The sequence below is a fragment of the Mustela nigripes genome, chromosome 7 (assembly GCF_022355385.1).
Source record: "Mustela nigripes isolate SB6536 chromosome 7, MUSNIG.SB6536, whole genome shotgun sequence".
Classification (NCBI taxonomy): Eukaryota; Metazoa; Chordata; class Mammalia; order Carnivora; family Mustelidae; genus Mustela; species Mustela nigripes.
The window spans coordinates 49,976,883-49,999,932 of record NC_081563.1 but is presented as its reverse complement, the minus strand read 5'-3'; the positions used below and the strand labels follow the sequence as shown (position 1 = coordinate 49,999,932).

The 23,050-nt window shown below is 47.2% G+C and overlaps 1 protein-coding gene across 7 annotated transcripts in view; it reads right to left on the bottom strand.

The window, feature by feature from the left end:
* SLC4A5 (solute carrier family 4 member 5) overlaps positions 1–23,050 on the bottom strand; it is a 108,295-nt gene that overhangs the window by 2,591 nt on the left and 82,654 nt on the right. For 5 of the 7 annotated variants that reach the window (XM_059405800.1, XM_059405803.1, XM_059405804.1 and 2 more), the window contains 9 exons: positions 22,294–22,494; positions 17,780–17,893; positions 16,394–16,555; positions 15,411–15,589; positions 14,114–14,186; positions 7,683–7,751; positions 6,885–7,058; positions 4,490–4,642; positions 1,504–1,571 (listed from right to left, as the gene is read on the bottom strand). In XM_059405800.1, the coding sequence (XP_059261783.1) occupies positions 1,504–1,571; positions 4,490–4,642; positions 6,885–7,058; positions 7,683–7,751; positions 14,114–14,186; positions 15,411–15,589; positions 16,394–16,555; positions 17,780–17,893; positions 22,294–22,494 (1,193 nt within the window). Of the gene's footprint in view, positions 1–1,503; positions 1,572–2,630; positions 2,716–4,489; positions 4,643–6,884; positions 7,059–7,682; positions 7,752–14,113; positions 14,187–15,410; positions 15,590–16,393; positions 16,556–17,779; positions 17,894–22,293; positions 22,495–23,050 lie in introns of all 7 variants that reach the window. The other 2 variants (XM_059405801.1, XM_059405806.1) reach the window with 2 other exon arrangements.

The window sequence follows — 23,050 nt, the reverse complement described above, 5'->3', positions numbered from 1 at the left end:
TTTCTTCTTTATTCTGTGTACCTGGCAGTCTCCTAGTTATCATTCTTGGTCTTTCCAGATAAGGCAGATCCCTCCCTTAGACGCTGCTTTCTCTTACGTGTACTCCCTTGTTCTCAGCACATGGAGCTGTATGTCTTTGTTCGTAGGCCTGTCTCTAGGCTCCCAGGGATTAAGCATCATGCCTGGTAGACCTCAGATGCTTAATCTTCGTTCAAACTAGATCATGTTGCTGAGCCTTTTCCTTCCTGAAATGGAATCCTGTTCAGTGCTCTCTGGTCCCCCCTACTTACAGAGCTGGTAAAACACCAGTGTAGCTGTACCAAGTTTGTATTGGAGATGCCCCACCCTGGTCCATGTTTTCTCTCCATGGACTGAAATTGGAGCAGTTAGAGGTTCAATTTGGTGTAGGCTACTTAAAACTAAGAAGTTGGGATAGACTGCTTTTCTCCCAACACCTTTATATCTAAAACTCGGTGGCATTCATGTGATGGTGTAGGGACCCTGACCGGGGAGATGGGATGAGAAGGCAGGCAGGGATGTAACTTAGCCCTGTGACACTCCTGGGCTAGAGTGGCCTTGGGTTCACTACTTAGTGGGGTTCGTTTCGGGGTTTCTCTTCTCATCTTGGCAATGTGGTAACAGCTTTGACTTCTAACTCAGATGATCTCATGCATGTTTTCTAAAATCTCTTGGATGAGTGCATCTAAATCTGGAGGTTTATCTCCCTATAGGCTTGGGATAGACTATGCCTTGCTCATGTGTGATGTAGTACAGTTCTGCCCATCCAGGTTAGGGCACCATGTAGGAGCACCCTACTGTCTTCCCCAGTAACAGCTGAGGCTGACTTTCTTGCCCCTGGATTTCTCTTCCGTTTTTGAGCCCTCCTTGTTTTCAGTCATCAAGTTGTTCACTCTTTTCCTGACTTCTCATTAAGAACACTAAGGTATCACATTTGGCACAGGGAGCCCTGGAAACGGCCGGGATTTTTTTTTTTTTTTTTAAAGGAAGCTCTATACCCAACCTGGGGGTTGAACTCACAGCTCTGAGATCAGGAATCGCACACTCCACTTAATCTTTGATATTTAATTAGGCTTCTGACCTTTGCTAATTAACCATGCTGTTACTTTATTCCACATAGTCCTGGAGAACGTGGTGGTGTGATCTTCGGGCTCATTTATCCTGGCATTCAGTAATACATGCTTAAGTCATGTGTAGTTTTTCTCTGTTGTTTTTTTCCCCAGTGTTTTTAATTGTACATAGTATTCTGTGATTCCTTTTCTAAAGTAGAACACCTTTGTGTACTGTAATCATGTTATGTCAGTAAGAGGACAGATTTGTTACTTGGTGCCAATAATCAGGTCCAACCCCCTCTGTCTCCCAAGATGGACAAGCAAAGGCCTTTTCCGGAGACACTGGCTAACCTGGAAAATTAGCCCCTCCGCCTTCCTGGCCACTGCTTAGTCTCTTCTCTAATACCCAAGGAGTCTACTTCATGGCCATTACCTTCGGTCGAGTTCTGAGTCACTGAAGGACGAATCAGAATGAGTAACTCCAACTGGAAGATCTTTTTCCTGGCAGGAAAATTAAAACATCAGTTGTGGAGCCGGTGTGAAGATGATACTGGAGAAGACCTTTCTCCAGTGCTTCCCTCTTGTCTTCCTCTTCTCCAATCCCCACAGCCAACACTACGCAGGAGGAAATCAGGGGCCTCATGGGTGGCTTCTGGCTCAGTTACTCCTTTCCCAGAGGGCTCTCAGCCAAGATAGGTGGGTGTGGGGCAGGGCCAGGGCAGAGTGAGAAAGGGTGATGAAAGTATACAAATGGGAAGGAGAGTTAGCAATTAAAAAAGAAGAGGTACCAATGATGGAGAGAGTGATGGGAAGCCCCTCAAGGAATCCCCTGGTAGAATCTTAATTTGGGCCTTTTAGGAAAGTGGCAAGCCCTATGCTAGGAACACCAAGGTTGGGACTCAAGTGGGAACTTCCTGATTACTCCAGGGATAGGCTATGGTCTTGATAACAGGACTGTCCTCTGGTAGGGAACCAAAGCTGTGAGGGCGTAAAGGCAGCTACAGAACCCCACAGGATCTTTGTAAGCAATGCTTTCAGGCAGCCTCCCTTTCAGCAGGAGGAAGGTGCTCGTTGTTCATACTGAATCACAGCCCAACCACTACGATCTTCCCTGCTAATTTATGATCCAGATGCGATGCTACCTGTTTCTCTAAAGGGAACAACTCAGCTTGGATTTGAACCCTCAATCATTTTCAACAACCACTGGAAAACATGGGAGGCTCAATGGGTCATGTGGATTGATGTGGTCTGAAACAATTCAAGGGAGGGCCTGGTGGCACCACAGGCCTCTGGAGGCACCAGGGGAAAGGAAGGAATGAGGGGCTTTGCCTAAATGGACGTGAAGCTTGATCTCAGGCACCTGCAGGGTTTGACTTGGGGATTCCATTGGTTGAAGTCCGAATCCTTGGGGCCCAGTTCTCACTGAACTCTGCCTACCACAGGAGTCCCCTAGCATCTAAGACCATTAGGTCCCCCTAAGTGAAAGATGGAAATTCCTTGGAGGAAGAGGTGGAGAATTAGTAGTAAGTAGGAAGGGAGAGACACCATGTGTTTACTTACTGGCAATGCAGTGGATACCATTTTGGGGATCTGATTGGACACTTTCCATGGGAATCTTTATAACTGAGGGAGAAGGGAACTGGGGCTGGAGAGAAATAGTGGGAAAAGCTGATAAACACCACTAATAAACAGCTTTCACTTTCTTGCCAAGATGGAAAATACACACATCCACAATGTGCCAACCACCATCCTCTCTACGTCCAGTCTAAATGGGGTGCTGCAAACACTCTGGGGTTCACTGAGGGGGTGATCTTAGCCTTTTGTCCTAAACAGGACAGAACTGTTCCAGGAACATTGATCAGAAGAGTGTCAACTATCGTAGTAAGCGGTCTCTCAGAAGTGCATCTCACACAATAGCTGGTGTTGCTGTAAAGACGTGTAAAATGAATTTGTGCAAATTGAGTCCCATTTTTTCATTGAATGTATCATGCTTTTCCCCAACCCTGGAATAGTTCCTGGCACGTGGTAGCCACTCAAATATTTATTGAATGAATCAATGAAAGAGTAAGTACTTGTCTTTAAAAGGCACTTAGACTCTGTTTCTTTGTTCTCAATGCCTGTCCTTGAAAACCATCTAAATCATCAATGAAAAACATGAATGAATGATGGGCCTCTTCCTACCTGGAAGAGGAAAGCAGTTAAGGACCAGGGGAGTTTGGGTCTATCACTACCATCAGAAGATGGTCTGACTGCCACCAGTCAGCAAGGATTTGCCTATGAACTTGGATCTACAAAAAGCAAAAATCACTAGAAGAGTTGCAGGTGGATGCAGGAATGTGGGTTCCGGTCAGATCCAGAAGAATGGGAGCCAGGTGTGTTGCTAGATGGCATGGGCAGCTTAGCATGTTGGAAGTGATCAAAGTCAGGACAAAGGGTACCTAGGGAGCTCACTTGGTTAAGCATCTGCCTTCAGCTCAGGTCATGATCTCAGGGTCCTGGGATCAAGCCCCACATGGGGCTTCCTGCTCAGTGGGGAGTCTGCTTCTCCCTCTAATTCTGCCCCTCTCCCTGCTCTTGCTCTCTTTCTCAAGTGAAAAAAATTTTTTTTAAATAATATATATATATATATTTTTAAAAGTCAGGAACAATCTTCTTAATTCCCTTTTAGACATTTAGCCATATGTCCATCTCAGGTGAACCTCTTCCATTTTGGAGGATTGTTTCATTGTCTCTAATGAGCACTTGAACTAGGTGATCTTTCTGCTTCACATTTTGTGACTTACTCTTAGTTCTGGACTGGCTTCCTGTCTGTTAACTCCGAGTGCTTTAGGAGTGGGATGGGGAGGAAGCATGAGAGGAAAAGATGGGGCAACCAGGTGGTCCCCAGAATCTGGGGAATGTAGCCATTCTCCTTTCAGTGAGGACATTTGCCTCTTTCCCCACCTTCTTGCCTAATACACCAGGGGCAGGCCAAACAAACCTTGTTCCTAGTCCTTCCACCTGTCTAGGAGTCCAATCTACTAACTGGTGTCCATCAGACTCTTCCCCTGAGACCTGTTCCATTCTTTGGAGGTTAGTCCTAACCTCCCCCATGATGGAGCCAGGTCTTCTGCCCTGTCCCATCAAGAACCTGAACTGCTGTTGGTAACAGCCCTGGGAGCTCACAGAATTGGGAGTGAATGGATGTGACAACCAGCCTTTCCCTGGGTTGGGGGAGGGGTTCATTCTGAGGCTATTCCCACAAGCAGACAAACTCTCAGCACCCCACACCAACACAGGCAGAAGACTCAGCTCATCCCGACTAGGACCAGGTGATCACAGCTGGCCACCTGAGAGCCCACCCTCTTCCTGGCCTGGGCAAAAATGGAGGGAGGGTCTCTCCATCGTTTCCCTCAGCCCTGGGCTCACATCCTCCCCACCTCCTCGTCACTGTCCTCATGGGCCCCTTTCCTTCTCTTCTTTTTATCTGTCTCCTTCTTCTCCTTTTCTGGAAGGATGTTGTCAATCCAGGCCAGATCATGCTGGGAGAAGATGAGGTCCAGAAGTCTTCGAACGATGATTAGGCCCAGGATCTGTGGTGAGAGTTAAGAGAAAACCCTGAGATCAAGGCCCCAAACTCAGACATTGTTTTTTCTCCCTCAGTCAGCTATGTTTAGGGACTTCCCCTGGTATCTTTGGAGCCATCTCAGAGCTCCGACAAACCATCATTTACCACCTGCCCATCTTGGCTCCTCTCAACTGGCCTTTTCCTCAGTTGAGTGGCAAAGCCTACCATTGAGCTGGGGGATAGAGTCTGTGACAGCTGAAGTGGGGAGCCAGGCAGAGACCGAGGGCTACAGAACTACTACAGTTATTCTTTAAATCAGTGATCCTCAAACTTGAGCTTCCATCAAAACACCCGAAGGGCTTGTTAATCCATATACTGCTGGGGGACCCCCCCAGAGGTCCTGAGTCAGCGGGTCTGGGGCCTGAGAATCTGCATCTCTAACAAGTCTCCAAGGAAATGTTGGTACTTCTGGGTCAGAGATCATGCTTTGAGGCCCACTGTCCCTCTGTCCCTATTTCTGAGGGCTGCCAATCTCTGTTAACAAGTATAAAGTATGGGGTGCCTGGGTGACTCAGTGGGTTAGGACATCTGCCTTCAGCTCAGGTCATGATCACAGGGTCCTGGGATCGAGCCCTGCATTGGGCTCTGCTTGGCAGGGAGCGTACTTCCTTCTCTCTCTCCGCCTGCTTCTCTGTGATCTCTGTCTGTCAAATAAATAAATAAAATCTTAAAAAAAAAAACAAGTATAAATAAAGTACACTGAATAACATGTTCTGGAATATTGGGAATTTTTACAGTAAAGTCTAGAAAATTTGGTTCTGCTCAGCATACACAAAAAGGGGAAAAATGTGTGCTTTAGGGAAGGATTAAATATTGGCCTTTTAATAATTAATTCCATGGGCCCAGGGTAACTAGTTATAAATACTATTCCTTCACTACCAAGAACAGGCCACTAAATGAAGTCAGGAAGAAAACGAGCCAGCTGGATTTAACTCTGGTTCCTCACTGACCAGCTTCTTGGGAGCAAGCAGAGCTCGAGAGCTGGACAGATCTGAGTCTTAAAAATCCTGGCTCTGAAAACAAATCAGTGGTTGCTAGGGAGGGGCAGGGGTAGGAAGAGGCACGGTCTGCACAGAAATGGCCTGGCAGACGTGCCTGGGTGGCTCTGTGGGTTAAGTGTCTAACTCTTGATTTCAGCCCAGGTCGTGAGATTGAGCCCCTGGTCAGGCTCCATGGAGCCTGCTTAAGATTCTCTCTCTGCCCCTCTCCCACTTGCTCCTGCGGTTGCACATGTGCTTTTTCTCTCTCTCTCAAAAAAAAAAAAAAAAAAGTCACGAAGGAATTTTAGGTATGACGGAACTGTTCCGTATCATGACTGTGGTTGTGGAACCACTAATCTGAACGTTTGTCAAAGCTCAGAACCACAGAGTGAATTTGGGTCACACACACATGTTCTCTGAGCCTCAGTTTTTTTTTTTTTTTTTTAAAGATTTTATTTATATATTTGACACAGAGCGAGCACAAGCAGGGGTAGAGGGAGAGGGAGAAGCAGGCTCTCTGCTGAGCAGGGAGCCCGATGTGGGGCTCGATTCCAGGACCCTGGGATCATGACCCGAGCCAAAGGCAGTGGCTTAACTAATTGAACCATGCAGGTGCCCTAGAGCCTCAGTTTTCTCACCTGTAAAATGGGGTTAAGAATAGTATTTTTAAGGCTGCTGTGGACTAAATGAAACAAGGCTCCACACATGCTAATTCTGACTATAATTTCCTTTCCTTTTCCCTTTTGGGGAATGGAGGATCCATTTCCCATGCCCTGGAGTGGTCGTTCTCAACCTTGACTGCACATTTATGCTCACCTGCAGAGTTAACTACAGACACCAATGCTTGGGTTTCCCCAAGAGATACCAATTTAATTGATCTGGGGTGAGTCCTGGGCACACAGTTTTAAAAAGTTGCCAAGTGAGTCTGATGGCCACCCAGGGTTGAGAATCCCATGTAGGCACATTTCAGATCCCACCTCTGTGTTCTCACTCCGGCCGCCAGTCCAGCCCTGCAGGCTTTCCCCACGCATTAGCCCCCAGGCTCCCACACTGTCCCCCTGTTCCCTCCTCTCTATCTGGCCTGGACTCATGACCCAAATCTCTTGTTCTGCGCTTGCCTCTGTGACCCGGAGAGTGTCAAGCCATCTGCACCAGCAGATGGCCCCGCTGGGGACGCCTGCCCAGGCCTAGTCATCGCAGTGGGCTGGGGAGCCCATGCCACCTTACCATGACCGGGAAGATGATGGCGGCCACCGTGGACTTGAGGATCCAGAGCACCGCCAGGCAGAGGATCTGTACCAGAGTGAAGAGGTGGATCCGGCGCAGGGGCACGTGCCGCAGGAAGGCGTGGTCTGGCTGGTGCTTGGCCGGCATGAGGAAGAGCTTGCAGCGTTCCCAGAACTAGCGGAGAGCGCTAGGCTCAGCCAGCAGTGGGGACCCTGGTGGGAGGTGGCCCTGCTGGGGGTTGGGACCAGGGAAGGCGGGAGGTGGTGGGGTCTCATAGGAGGTAGCCCCTTGTCTGGACTAAGAATGCCCAGGATGGGGGCTGCAGGTCTAGGAGGACACTTTGGGAGCCCTTCGGGGAGGAGGTCTGGGCCCTGCCTGCGAGTACGGCCCTGCAGCTGGCCGCACAGCCACACGTGAACCCTGCCCCCAAAATGCAACTAACTGCAACACGAAGATATCCAAGACATCTGGTACACCCTGCTAAGTAAAGAACAACAAAACGTTTTCTTCTGCTTAGAGAAGAAGAGAGTTGTAGTGAAATGCTCATTGGACTCCGCCCCATCAGGGTGGGAATCCTGAGCCTGTTTCCTCTACACAGAGTTTATTACAGAACACCTATGAAGGGCCTGCTGTAGTGAGTTGACTTGGCACAAAGTACATGGTAGTATCTTTATCACCGTTATTTCTCCACTGAAGTGGGAAAGCGAGCACTTGGGGTTTCGGGAATATGGCAGCTGACATGGAGAGCTGACTCGGGTCAGAGTAGCCTGGGTCTGGGTGGGGTGGTGAGAACCTTACCTGGATGCCGTTGAGGGAGGCCACGCCCATGTAGAGGAAGACTCCGTACAGCACCGGCAAGGGAATGTACTGAAACCGGAGAGAAGGAGAGCTTTGGATTGGGCCTCTGCTCCTGCCCAGGCTGTTGGCCTCCCTGTTCTGTATGACGGCATCTGCCAGGTCACAGAGGGGGCCTGGCCTGCCTTGCCTTTCCCCAAGCCAGGTAGGAGCTAGTGTTTAGGGGAACTGAGCCTCTGACAGCAGATCTGGAGCCTGTGTGGGTGGGGAGGGCTGCCCTGCCCCCTTTTCCCTGTGCAGTGGCTCCCCCAGCCCGACCACCCTGTTGCCCTGCTCCTGTCCCTGCCAAGGCCCTGGGGCTTGACTGAAGACACACCTTCTGGAACACGGGAAAGCTCCACAGAAAGCCCTCTGCTGATTCTTGTCAGATTCTCTCCCCTTCCAGCCCCAGCTGAGGACCCCCCACAAAGCAGGACTGCTCTGGGGACCTTTATTGACCTGACCTCCATCAGCAGAGAGTATGTGCAGATTAACAAAAATTATACACCCTACATAATCGGATTAGAAAGCAAAACAGATGTGTATAGGCAAACCAACCACCTCTAATTGCCAACTACCTGCTAATGGTTTGGTGGGCATCCTTCTTTTCTGATCATGCTCACAGGTAGTTTGTTAGCTTTTTTAAAATATAGAACCATATCACTCATACTGTTCTACGATCATCACTGTGACTCTTTAGGAGCCTTTTGAGGCATTTCTTCACTGTCTCTCTAAGCTGTGTTTCTGTTTCTTTCAACCACCTCCTCCCCAATTTTTTTTTCTTTTTTTGGAGAGTGTGTGTGTGTAAGAAATCTGCAGGGGGAGGGGGGGGAGGGCAGAGGGAGAGGGAGAGAGAGAATCTTAAGCAGACTCCATACTATGCCCAGCATGGAGCCTAATGTGGGGCTTGATCTCACAACCCTGAGATCATGACCTGTGCTGAAATCAAGAATTGGGCGCTCAGCCAACTGATCCAGCACCTCCTCATCCTTCCCTTTTTCTGCCTCTTTGACATGTGCCACTGTGAACAAGGGTCTGCTTTGATTCCATGGTGGTCATATTGGAACATGTAGGCAAATACAGTCAACTTTATTTATTTTTAATATTTATTATTTGATAGAGAGATAAGGAAGACAAGCGGGGCGGGGGGAGAGAACCAGGCTCTCCACTGAGCAGAGAGCCCAATGTGGGGCTCCATCCCAGGACCCTGGGATCGTGACCTGAGCTGAAGGCAGATGCTTAATGATTGAGCCACCCAGGTATCCCTGTGCTCAACTTTTAGATGCCACTTAGGATGGATGTCCATAAATCCTACCAAATAAGTAACCTCTTTTATCATAAGTTAGACTGGCCTCATTTTTTTTTTAACAGAAACCATGATTTGGACCCATATGCTATAAACCTCAATCTAAGACATCTGATCTTAAAGAAGGGAAATATGGCCACTGCATCATTCCATTTGTACATGGCTTATGAGATTTTTTGACTAATTATGAAACAAAGTAAAAATTACCATGAGCAACACAGTCCTAATCATTCTCAAAGTGTGGGAGCAATTGAGAGAGAAATAAAATCTTACAAATTTCAGATAGCTTAAAACTTCCCTTTGGGTGGGAATGTAAGCGGGTGCAACCACTCTGGAAAACAGCATGGAGGTTCCTCAAAAAGTTGAAAATAGAGCGACCCTACAATGCAGCAATTGCAGTACTGGGTATTTACCCTAAAGATACAGACGTGGTGATCCGAAGGGGCACGTGCACCCCAATGTTTATAGCAGCAATGTCCACAAATAGCCAACCTATGAAAAGAACCTAGATGTCCATCAACAGATGAATGGATAAAGAAGATGTGGTATATATATACAATGGAATACTATGCAGCCATCAAAAGAAATGAAATCTTGCCATTTGCCATGATGTGGATGGAACTAGAGGGTATTATGCTTAGCGAAATAAGTCAATCATATGATCTCCCTGATATGAGGAAGTGGAGATGCAACGTCTTGGGGTTTTGGGGTATAGGAGAAGAATAAATGAAACAAGATGGGATGGGGAGGGAGACAAACCATAAGAGACTCTTAATGTCGCAAAACAAACTGAGGGTGGCTGTGGGGAGGGGGGTAGGGAGAGGGTGGTGGGGTTATGGACATTGGAGAGGGTATGAGCTGTGGAGTGATGTGAAGTGTGTAAACCTGGCAATTCACAGACCTGTACCCCTGGGACTAATACATAAAATGTTTATAAAAAATTTTTAAAAATTATTTAAAAAAAAAAACAAACTTCTCTTTGGACCTGATGAGGAGAACTGCACTGAGTCATAGAGAATTTGCAGTTACCAGTGCCTGATCAAAAAGTCATGCATTAACCCTAGGAAATTATCTCCAGTCTTGTCATTTGCAGGTTTAAGCAGTGTTCTCAGCAAACCCCAAAGGTCCATGATATCACACTGACAAGTGATGGGGCTGTGATCTAGAATTGGAGATTAATCCATACAAATCTTCCTTGGATCCCCCAGAAAGCCCTTTTCAAACAGTAATGAAAGAGAAAATAGAAAAAAGGTGCCTTGAATGTTAGATATCTACTCTCTGTTGGAGGAGTTGACAACGATCACAGTTCCACAAATGTAAGGACACTTCCCATATGACTTGAAGCTGAGACCATGAGAACAACTCATGGGGCTCAAAGAGGGGGCTTTTCATATGGCCGGGGGTTCCCTGGAGGCAGAATGCAGAAATCCACAGTCCTGAAGAACAGTGGAAAGGTGGGAGCAAAACATGAAGCAAAACAGGACAACCCTTCAGGGCTTGAGAAGGACCAGGGGTTTGCAGAACTGAGTGGATAAGATGTTCATGCTGCCCATCGGATACTCGACCACCTCATCCTCCAACGTCATCACTTGGTGAGATAACCAAAGATTTGCAAATTGGTGATGACAGGGCTGAAGATTATCACTGATCCTCAAGCAGTAAAAATCACAGTGTCTAAATCAGGACAACCATCCACTGAGAGAGACTTCATCCCTTACTGCTCCAAGTGTGGCCTTTGGGCTGGCATCATTGGCATTGACCATGAGCTTGTTAAAAATGCAGAATTTTGGGGGCACCTGAGTGGCTCAGTGGGTTAAGCCACACTGCCTTCAGCTCAGGTCATGATCTCAGGGTCCTGATATCGAGCTTTCTGCTCAGCAGGGAGCCTGCTTCCTCTTCTCTCTCTGCCTGTCTCTCTATCTGCTTGTGATCTCTCTCTGTCAAATAAATAAATAAAATCTTTTTAAAAATGCAGAATTTTGGTTCTACCCATACTTACTGAATCAGTATCTTTTTTTAAGTTTTAATTCTAATTTCAGAATAGTTAATATACAGTGTTATATTAGTTTCTTTCTTTAACAAGATTCCCAGGTAATTTTTTTCATATACACACACGCATGCACACACACACACATTCACATATATGCAGATAAATAAATTTTTCATATATATATGAAATACATATGTATATATATGTATATCTTTTTTTTTTTTGACTGCCCAATGTTGGGCTTGAACTTGTGACCCTGAGATCAAGGCCTGAGCTGAGATCAAGAGTCAGATACTTAACTGATTGAACCAACCAGGCATCCCTCGAAGGTGATTTTTATGCACATTAAAATTTGAGAAGTGCTAGAGCAGAATTCGACTGGAGGAACTGGTACAAAGGTATAGTTAAGAAGTGATTTAGAAATCTTGATAAAAACAGAAACACTAATAACTAGGATTCAATTTGTACCCTCTAAAATTTGTGGCACCAAAGAGCTCTCTCCCTTGTTGGCTATATAAGCAAGAATTAAAGGTCCAAGGGTGCCTGAGTGGCTCAGTTGGTTAAGTGCCCAATTCTTGATTCGGCTCAGGTCATGATGTTAAGGTCCTGGGATTGAGCCCCATGATGGGCTTCATGCTCAGCAGGGAGTCTACTTGAGGATTCTCTCTCTCTGTCTCTCCCCCACCCTGCTCTCTCTCTCTCTCTCTCTCTCAAATAAATAAATAAATAAATAAAGCTTAAAGAAATTAAAGTTCTTCAATTAATGTCTTAGGTAGACAGCTCTCCAACGTATGTTCTCTGAATCTGGTATGTACTCAGCTATGCCTAATTTGACAGACATGGGCAAATGATACAGTTGCAACAAGGATAATAAGCTTTATGGATAATTTTTTTAAAGACTTTTTTATTTATTTGAGAGAGAGCACAAGTGAAGGGGGAGGCAAAGGGAGAAGGAGAAGCAGATTCCTACTGAGCAGGGGAGGGGCTTTGATCCAAGAATCCTGGGATCATGACCTGAGCCAGAGGTAGATGCTTAACCAACTGAATCACCCAGGCACCCTGGAAGATTTTTCTTTTTGGAAATAAATGCTGGGATTAAATCTAGGACCTCAGATCTGGGTTAAGTTATATTTTTCTTGAACTGGCTATACAAAATATCTTTCCTTTAGCCTAAAATTAGCCTTACTACTTTGAACAGTAAGGGATGAAATTTCTCTCTCAATGGATGGTTGTCCTGACTTAGACACACTGATTTTTACTGCTACGAGATCAGTGACAATCTTCAGCCCTGTCATCACCAATGTGCAGATCTTTGGTTATCTCACCAAATTAGTACAAGTGTCAAAATTAGTACTAGCGTCAGCTAGTGATAATGCTTTAATCACTTTACAATTTTGAAACCCAATCTTTTTTCTGTTGCTGTTGTTAGAAATGGTTTTATTTTGCTTGGTTAAGATGAAAGACATTTGGATAGTTGTCAGGTTGTGATGGGAAAGGTCTGCCTCAAGGACACTTGAGCTCTCATTCCCAGAAGCAGTTTTGGGTGGAATCAGTCTCTGAAGAAGTGGGTGCAAAGTTGCTGACTTCCTCTGAAAGCCTATCTTTATAAGAAGATATAAAAATATAAATAAACAGGGATGCCTGAGTGGTTCAGTGGGTTAAGCCTCTGCCTTCAGTTCGGGTCATGGTCTCAGGATACTGGGATCGAGTCCCGCATAGGGCTCCCTGCTTAGTGGGGAGCCTGCTTCCTCCTCTCTCTCTGCCAGCTGCTCTGCCTATTTGTGATCTCTGTCAAATAAATAAATAAAATCTTTAAAAATATATATAAATAAACAAAAAAATGAAAACATATATATCCTATATATCTTAATACAATCAAATGAGAAATCAACAAAAATCTAGATAGGTCTTCTCTGTTATAAAATTTATCAAATAGATTAATTGGTGGTGAGTAAAATGATATTTTTTCTACTCTTATTATAAAAGAACACGGGTAGAATTTTTTTGAGGGGGGATAGGATTTTTCAAATCATTTTGTCATTGAATGCAAAGACAATATCAGAGTCCCTGAAGCCATGCAGACTCACGTAAAGTTTTCTATGATGGCCAGAGTAATAATTAACATTTCCCCATATCTGGCTTCAGAAGAGACCAAAGCTAGCGACTCTTTGATCAGAAACCTCTAGCCTCCAGAACTGTAAGAAAATAAGTGTTGTGTAGGCGCCCTGGTCTGCGGTATTGTGTTATGGCAGCAAATGAACACAGCAGGTGAGTGGCTGAACTGGAGAGACGGAGAAACCTAAGCAGAGTGTTCGCTGATGCCCACACTGGGTGCACTCTCGTCTGACTTCATCTCTTCCAGTTGGACTGGGAGGATGTGACCAAAAGGAGTTTCAAACTGTGGGGGGTGGGGGTGGGGAATCAGTTATGTGTCCAGGACATGCAGGACAGAGCAGCAGAGAACAGAGCACAGGAAAATCTACAGAAGCCTTCCCCTTGTAAGTCTGACACTTCAGAAAAAGGGTGAGCAAGGAGGGGTCTAGTGAGCCATAAAACCCAATGTAGAGACACAGCCAGGGCAGGAGGCTCCTGATCTAAGCAAGGATAGAACTTGGCCAAGGACACCTTGGGGGGCTCAGTCGGTTAAGCGTCTGCCTTCTGCTCAGGTCATGATCCCAGAGTTGTGGGATCGAGTCCTGCTTGGGGCTCCTTGCTCAGCGGGGAGCCTGCTTCTCCCTCTGCTGGCAGCTCTCCCTGCTTGTGTGTGCATGTACTTTCTCTCTCTCTCTGACAAATGAATAAATAAAATCTTAAAACCAAACAAAACCAAACCAAACCAGGATGGGACTCGGCCAAACTTTCTGAAGGAGGAGCATCCCCAGAAAAGGGAGGATAGACCCTGGGAGGAGTGGAAAAGAGCAGTGAGGACTGCCTAGTGCTGATAAGTGATGTAATGTTCCAGAAAACAAGGATGGTGATGAAACATCTCTTTGGGTCCTGCCTCTTGAAGGTACATGTGGAGACCCTCTCCCTACCTCTGAGGCATTGGCCAGTGTTTCTTAGGGGGACAGGGCCCTGGTGGAGGGTGCAGAGCCTCACCTTCAGTATGGGAGCCAGGAAGACAGAGATGCCCGTCAGGATGAAGACGATGGTGCCAGTCACTCTTTGCTCCCTGGCAGACAAGGGCACATGGTCAGGGGGTACTAGGAGAGGCTCCCTGCCCATCCTAGCCTCTGGCCCTGTGTGTGCACCTAATGGCTATGTCCACGCCCTGGCCTCTGCCCTGTTCCCCATTCCAGGGAGTACATCCGCTGCCTGAGGCCCAGCTGACCGGCACACGGGAAGAGAAGGAATCCTGACTGAGGCAGCTGGAGGGGCATCTGGGAGGGTGTCCAGGGCAGTGACTAACAGCAGAGGCGCTGGAGCCAGACTGATCTCAAGCTGGGTTGCGTGGCATCAGGCGAGACCCTAAATGTCTTCAGCCTTGGTAGAAGCAAGAGAGTGAGTGGTAGCTACCTAGGGAATTGTGAGGCTGAAATGGGAATGTGCACTGCTTATGAGCCCTGCCCTTCGAGGCAGGAAGACCCTTGTCTGTGGGGCGTGACTAACAGGACTCGAAGGGAGGGGGCCCGGCTGCTGGCAGAGCAGGCGTGAGGGGCGGGAGTGCCCAGGCCCAGGCAACGATCCAGGTGGGAACTGGGGGCTTGGGGCCACACTGCTCAGGCCCAGTCCTCTGGGTTCAGGAGTCCAGGAGGGGACCCTGTCTTGGCCAGAGAAGGCACCCCCAGGGCAGGCTGGGTAGCCCAGGTATCCTGAGGCAGTGAGGAGAAGCTCTCTGGACAGCCAGAGTCTGGTGTGGGCTCACCCCGGAGGCCCTAAGAGATGGAAGATATGCGTGGCCACTGGGAACAGGCAAGGGAGTGGAAGGGGCATGAGAGGAGACTGAGGAGGGCCTGGAGGTGATGGGTCATGGGCCGCCGTCTAGGGAGTAGGGGTGTCCTGGGAAGACTGTCTGGAAGCATGGAGACTGGGGAGGACCTGCACCCACAGGAGGGATTGGGGGATGTTGGGGGTGGGGGGTCTTGAGGAAGAGGAGACAAAAGGATGGGTCAGAGGGCTCTGGGGACACTGAGTAGCCCTGCAGGTGAGAGGTCATGTGCACGCAGGCCGTGGTGGTGCACTGCTTGCATTCCCCCACTGAAAAAGCACCACTTAGAACTGAATTTTTGTCTCCCTCCCTCTCCCTTAGGAATATCACCCCTATCCTCACTGTTCCCGGGCTGCAGAACAGGGGACCTTTTTGCCCAGATAACTTGATGGTAAGAAAAACCTGCTTCCCTTCTCCCAAACTAAACACCCTGGCTCAGGTGGTCCCCAGTCACGGCTCCCCACCTACCTGACTCCCAGGAACTGGGGCTGCTCCCCAGGGGCACTGGTCTCTGTCTCCATCTTGAGGCTGTCAATGTGGGCGATGGAGATGACAGTGGCCGCCACATACCAGGGGAGCCCCATGAAGGAGCACAGGGCCATGAGGACACCCACCCAGAACAGGTCCAGATGGTAGCCGGCAGCCTTCTGCGTGGGGTAGAGGGAGAAGAGAAGCTATCCAGAGAGTCTGCACCAGACCGCCTGTTGGTCTGAGGGAGAGGGAGATCCAAATCTCCCCCAGAGCAGCCATTTTGTGGAACCAGGTTCAAAGGTTCCCCTTGGCCTTCATTAAGGACTCTTAGGCTGTCACTAGGCTGAGGTGCTCAGGCATCACCAACCCCATGATTTGCTGAGCTAGGGAAGGGACACAGGAAAGGGAGGAGAGGGTTGTTTAGGCTTGTAGAGGCCCTGGGCTTGAGTCCTTGGGAAGCAGGGCTCCTACCAGTGGCCGCAATCTCTCTGCAATTCTTGAACAAGGGGTCTTGGCCGGGCAGGCTCTAGACCAAGCTCAGAGTAGTCTACATTGGGATGGAGACAGGGTAGTTCAAATCTCCTCAAACCCAGAGGAAGGGACCAGAAGGGCTAAGGACTTTCCTCAGCCTCATGGTTCTGGGTCAAAATCCCAGATCTACTTGGACTCCCAAGTGTCTGGTCAGGAGGCACAGAGCTGGAAGGTCATTTTGGAAGAAGCAAGGAGCCTGGGCCTGGGGGCCCACCCTAGGTTTCGTCCTGGTCCTTGGATAATTACTCTGGTCCTGGCAGCCTTACCTGCATCTGGAGGTCATATCCCCCTCCCCCCGCCCCCACACACACCAGAACCCCAGACCTCTGACCTCACATCTCGCTTTATAAATGGCCCACATTTTGACAGAAGCACCATCTCCCTTCTTTGTTCCTTCTGACTTTGCGGGAAGAAAGAGATTGTGCTCCTCCTCCCAGCAGCCGCCTTACCCTCAGCTTATTCTCCTTCCGGTTGACTATGACGGCGGTGATCTGCTGGTCCATGAAGATCAGGATGGTCACCAGCAGGGCGGGCAGGACGCTCGCCAGGTACACCCACCATGGGTTCTTCCCAAAGGGGGCCACGAACCAGCCTCGGTCAGGCCGCGTGGGCTGAGCGGAGCAAATGGAAACAGCCCTTTCCTCTCTCCCTTGTCCCAGTGCACTTGCTGCCTGGGGCCCCACTCCCCTACGTGGAGTGCTTCTTGAGTACAATCTTTTCCCTTCAAGATGTTGGGTACCTGCAACTGTAAACGGACCACAGACGCAGACAGACTTGGGAAGGGTGGCGTTTGCTGCACTAGGAGCCCTGGGGGCAGCTCCCTGGGCTGGTGGGGAATGGGGAGGTGAGAGCCCGGGCTGCAGCGGGGGGAGTGTGCAGTCACTAACTGCGAGGTAACAAGAAACAGGAATGAGGCCCAACAGGCAAGAATCAGGAATTTGATGGGCGCAGTGCTAGACCCTTCTGCCTCTCCTCTGAGTCACCTCTTTGGGGAGCTTTATAGGATGCTCTGTAGAACATTAATTCAGACTTGCACATTAGGACAAAAGATTATCTGTGCAGGAGCTGGGATGAAATCTATCTTTGGTTTCATTTAAGAGCAAGAGGTACTTTTTGTGTTTAAGCTCCTTAGGAGAACCCTGAAGGAGTCATGAGGGGGTCAAGCCCTCAAAGGCAGGGACAGTGAATTCTAGAACCTGCACCCCTACGCCCAGGGTAGGTGGCTGGTGCTCCTAGGGAGGGAGCTGAGCCTGAGCTTCCCTCTGAGCAAACTGCACCAGCACCAACGGGGTGATTCTCCAACTTGGTGGGCCCTTTCCAGGAGTGGGGTGGAGCCTATTAAAATGCAGAACTCTGGGGCTCCATCCCCAGACCTTCTGATTCCACAGTTCTGGGGTGGGGCTGAGCAGATGGCTTTCCTAGCAAGTTCTCAGGTGATGGTGTGATGTTAGTCTGGGGACCACATTTTGAGAATCAGTGTTCTAAGGGATCATTTTCAACAGACCCCCGGTGACCCCACTTAAAGACAGCTGGAGCCTGGGAATCAGAGCCCCATAAGTGGAAATTAGGGGACTGCTGCTGGGCTGGAGCAGGGGTTTCAGCACCTCCCCATGCCATGACTCCACAGCAGGATTTCACTGTGAATATGCCCCCAACCTCCCCTGGCAAGGGACCTCCTGCTGGGAGGCTTTGTGGAGGAAGGGCGGAGCATACCCAGAGAAACCCCCAGATTGCTTGGCTGAGAGTCTATGGAAGTTTGACCAGTCTAGAGGGGAAAGGAACTGCAGCTGGTGCGCAGGCCTGGCTAACGCCCAGAGCAGGGACCAGGGGCAAACCTTGATGACGCTGGGCACGTGCAGCTTGGGGGTCGCCAGGCCGAAGCAGGCATCGATTCCACAGAACAGCAGGATGGAGAAGATAATGGAAAAGTCGGCTACCAGGGCCCGGACCTGCAGGAGGGAGATGGGTAGGTAAGGGAAGTCCCTGCCCTTCTCCCCAAGGGCTCAGTCCTTCCCTGCCAGCATGAGGAGCACAGGTAAGAACTTGGGCTTCGGTGTCAGCAGAGTGAGGCTCGAATCCTGGCTCTGCCCTTGCCAGCTGTGTGACATTGGGGAAGCATGATATCTCTTGGCGCCTCAGTTTCTGCATCTGTGAAATGGACATAATGATAGCACCTCTTCCCATAGACATAAGTGAACAACTATAACACACTCAGAGGGCTTGGCATAGGTGAGCGAATGTGGGAACGGTTATTAGTCACGTGGCATGGCGCCACTGCTGAAAACATTTTCTGGTGTGACAGACTGAACTCAGTCCCCCATAAAGGGTGGTGACAGCAAGGCTGAACTTAGATCTAAAGGAAGTCCTATCTCCTGAAAATGTATGGCAGAGGGCTGCACTGCCACCTGGGCTAGGAGGCAGGTCCTCGATTATGCTGGGGACCCCTGTTTGCTCTCGGACCTTCTGTTCACTAGAAGTCCTTCACCTCTTGCCCCTGTGTCTCAGGATGCCCATGCTAGGCCAGGTTCATGACCTCACCCCCCGCCCTCTGACCAACGTCCACACTGTTGCCTTTTCTATGATCTCTTCAAAGAGAGTAGTTTCCAGAGATCAGCAGGGAAAGAAGTTAGGAAGGGCAGGGGCAGGTGATGGCACACTGAATGCATTCCCTGTACCCCCCTACTCCCCTTTAAAATTGTTATTAAAAGAACATATGTAATTAATGAAAAACCCACATGGTGTAGAAAGCCAAGTCCCCCACCTCACCTTTCCTCACTCCAGATGTATCCGTATGTCTGCTTGATTTTAGTTGTTCTGGTGATTTCTTCCATGTCATTATCTAATACACTATACTTTTATATTTTGATTTACTAATTTAAAGCATGATCTACTAATAAAGATTTGGCTTAATTGCACTGGCCCTCCTGCCCCTTCCTCAGTCCCAATCTTGGAGAGTTATTTTCAAACCCTTTCTACGGGTTTTTCCTTTGTACTTTGACTATGTAGTGAAGCCTCTCTTTCTGCTGACTTTGCCATCCTCTCGCATGCTCTGCGGCGTGGCTAGCTGCCTCCTTTCCCGCCATCAACCCTCCCCGTCCTGTCCCCCTTGTGACCCTTCCCTGTGAATCTTTACACTGTCAAGGCTGAGAACACTCACATTCTGTTCCATGAACACATGTCTTTTGTGGTTTATCTATGAGGTGATTCTAAAAGTTGAAAATCAGTAACAGCTTTATATTACTGTGATCATGTAAGCCAAGCGGCGTGCAGGTTTCCAGTGGTTTTCCTGCAATATCCCCAGCACTCAGATCAAAACTTGTTAAGTTAAACCATATGAATTTGCCATTTTTTGTAGGGCAAAACACTCTAATACACTCCATTTCGCATGGTCCGACCTAGGATAAAGACGGATATGATAAACAGCTGTGTACTCCCCAAACCGTAAGAAATGAATATATACCTATTTAGTTGATGCCTCTCTGTGACCCAATTATGGCATCCTGTCTCTGCTCTCTAGAGAGATCCACTGCTCTGAATTTGGACTTCATTATTTCAACGAATGTCTTAAAACTTTTAGTAAATATGTACATAGCCCTAAACAAAATATGGCATTTTTTGCATGTTTTAAAAATTTTACATGAATGGTTTCATATTACTTGTAATCTTCTGCAATTTGCTTTATTTGCTCAACATTATGTTGGTGCTATGTCTCCTTGTGGATCAATACAGCTGTAGTCTACATGCGTATGTGCTATAGCTTAATGTATGATTATTTTGGGCGCCTGGGTGGCTCAGTGAGGTTAAGCCTCTGCCTTCAGCTCAGGTATGATCTCAGGGTCCTGGGATCAAGCCCCACATCGGGCTCTCTGCTCAGTAGGGAGCCTGCTTCTCCCTCTCTCTCTGCCTGCCTCTGTGCCTGCTTGTGATCTTGCTCTGTCAAATAAATAAATAATAATCTTTAAAAAAATTTATGATTATTTCCCATTTATTTCTTCATTCTTCTGTTGATAGATCAACTAGATTATTTTCTGTTTTCCCCTTAGAATCAATGCTTCTTTGAACATTCTTACATACATGCGGATTTCTCTGGGGTGTATTTCTGGGAGTGGAAATGCCCCCTGGAAAATCACAGCCATCTTTAGCTCTACCAGACAGTGCCAGCGGCTCTCTGCATTGCTCGTCCTATTTACACTCTCAACTCGCTTTTCACCTCCTACACTTGGTGTCCCAAGACCCTCATATCTTTACCAGATGGGTGTGAAATGGTATTGTCTCATTCTTCTCTGAAACATTAAATTTCAGGAGGCAACAGAGCAATTTGTAAGAATTTAAGGGGGAAAATGTTGGTGATAAAAGAATTTCCTGCTATGTGAATTATATTTCATCCTCCAGGAAACAGACATTCTCAGATGCAATCAAGGCTCTAGATCTTTTACGTAAGAGGTGACTTGGATATAATCTGGTTGGAAGTAGCGAGGAAGGGAGGGGATTTGTCTTGACGATGCATTTGTGTGACAAGCACAGGATTTTTTCCACAGCTCACACACTGCAAAACTTCCCGAAGAGTATTTTATTAAGTCTTTATGAAATATTGAGAAAAACTCAGTTATTATTAATTTTATCATCATTAACAGGTGTAGTAGTAGTAGTAGCAGGAGCAGTAATATTTATTTAAGGTGGCTTTAGGAGAGGGGTGCCTGGCTAACTCAGTAGAGCATGAAACTCTCAGCCTTGGGGTCATGACTTTGAGCCCACATTGGGTGTAGAGATCACTAAAAGTAAATAAACTTTAAAAAGATGACTTTAGGAGAACGCTCATAGGATTTATGGTGGGAGAGTGTTGCTAAAATTCTTCTGAGCACCCCACTCTACGGCACAGCTATTGCTCATATATGCAAGTGCTGTTTTGATTAATTAATGTTTTATTCTCACCACAGAAAAGAAAATGCAATTCATATTAGTATTTAGCATTTTAATAGCATAAAAGAATAAAGTACTTAAGAATATGTCTAATAAAATGTGTGCAAGAGCTTAAGGCCAAAACCTGAAAAAAATTATGGAGAGAAAAAAAAGACCCAAATAAGTTGTGAAGCATGCAGTATTCATGGATCAGAGGACTCCAAATGTAAAAGGTGGCATTCCTCTCCAAATTGACATTTAGGGTCAAATAATCCTATCAAAATTCCAACAAATTCTTATTTAATAAAATTTAAGATGATTCTTGGGAAAGAAGGATCAAGAGTGAGAGTTTGGTCCATAAGACATACAGACTTAAGAGTCATACAAATGAACACTGCGACACTGGCAGACAAATAAACCAGTGAAGCAGAATAAAGAACCTAGAAACACACCCCATCATATGTGAATATTTGACATCTGGAAAAGGAAGTATTGCAGAGCAGCGGAAAAGATGATCTTTTTCAAAAATTGCTATTTATATACATATAGAAAGAAACACTATCTTACCCTATATGTCAAAATTGATTTTGATAGAACATGAAAGGAGAAAAATGATGCTTTTAGAAGATAACAGGAGAATATTTTTTGTCTAATATTTTCCTTGAAGAAAATTCTGATATATTTAATTAAAATAAAGCTAAGAATTTCTATTAGCCAAAAGCTACCATAAAGAAATAAAAAATTCAGTCATATAAGATATTTGTGACACATATGATCACAAAAAGGTTTCTACCCAGAATATGTATAGAAATCTTGCAAATCCGAAAGAAAAAGACAGATTGTCCAGTAGAAAATGTATGAGAGATTTGAAAAGTCACTTCCACTAAGAAATTCAAATGGCTATGTGGCCAATAAACACACAAGACTTTCAAAGTCATTAGTCATTGGGGAAATGAAAATTTTAACAACACAACGAGATACTACTACACAGAAAGATCAAAGATAAAAGTCTTACAATACCAAGTGTTGCCAAGGGGGCTTGACAACAAGGGAACTCACTTCTCTCTGGTTCTGAATCTGTGCTCTTTTTTTTTTTTTTTTTAAAGATTTTATTTATTTATTTGACAGAGAGAAATCACAAGTAGATAGAGAGGCAGGCAGAGAGAGAGAGAGGGAAGCAGGCTCCCTGCTGAGCAGAGAGCCCAATGCGGGGCTCGATCCCAGGACCCTGAGATCATGACCTGAGCCAAAGGCAGCGGCTTAACCCACTGAGCCACCCAGGTGCCCCTCTGAATCTGTGCTCTTAACTTGAAAAATCCCAGTGTGTGGGCTGGTGCTAATGTGGTGGTGTCCATCCTGTCGGGGCCAGAACCCTGACAGGGAGACTCAGTGGGGCTTCCTTGTGAACTGCCTAACTGTAGGCCCCTCCCCCACTGCACAGTGAGCTTACCTTGGTAGGGAAATAGCGGCTGAATTTGAACTTCTTCAGGGTCAGGGTCATGGAGTACGTCCCGAAGAAAAGGATGAAGGACATGAGTGCCAGGTCTGGGATGAACTGGCAGGAATTCCCGAGCAGCTGCCCACCGTAGTTCAGACATTCCTTCTTGCTCAGCAGAGACCAGTCCAGTGCTGTGAGGTTAAGGGGGTTGTACTTGGAGACAAAGCACGGGAGAGAAAGGGTCAGGGCCTTCCTGGGAAGTCAGCTGTATCCTTGCCCCTAGAGTCCCTCAGGCAGCTCACATACCCTTCCCATCCTCCCTGGGGCCCAGCAACAGAATTATGTTCCCGGAGAAAGGCTCTGTCAAGGAACAACAAACAGCAGGGCCCCTGGGAAGATTAGGAGCTGACACGTGTTTCTTCAGTGCGTTCTAGGATGCGCTGCTGAGTTAGCAAGGAGAAGTAGCTCAGAGGTTGGGACACCCTCTCCGGCAGCAGGTTTGGCCACCAGCTCAGTCAGCTATGGATCTCTTTCCTGGAACAGCTCACATTTATTCTTCCTTTTCTTTCCCCTGTGCAGACCTTTTCACGTATTTCACCCTTGTCAGATCTCTCTTAGGTCAGTCACTTCCCCTTTTCATGTCTAGATGCCTAAAACCCAGGGTATACAGAACAATTACATATACAGAAACACACACATATATACACATACATATATCTGTATGTATATGAATGCATATGTAGACATACATGTGTATACATACATACCT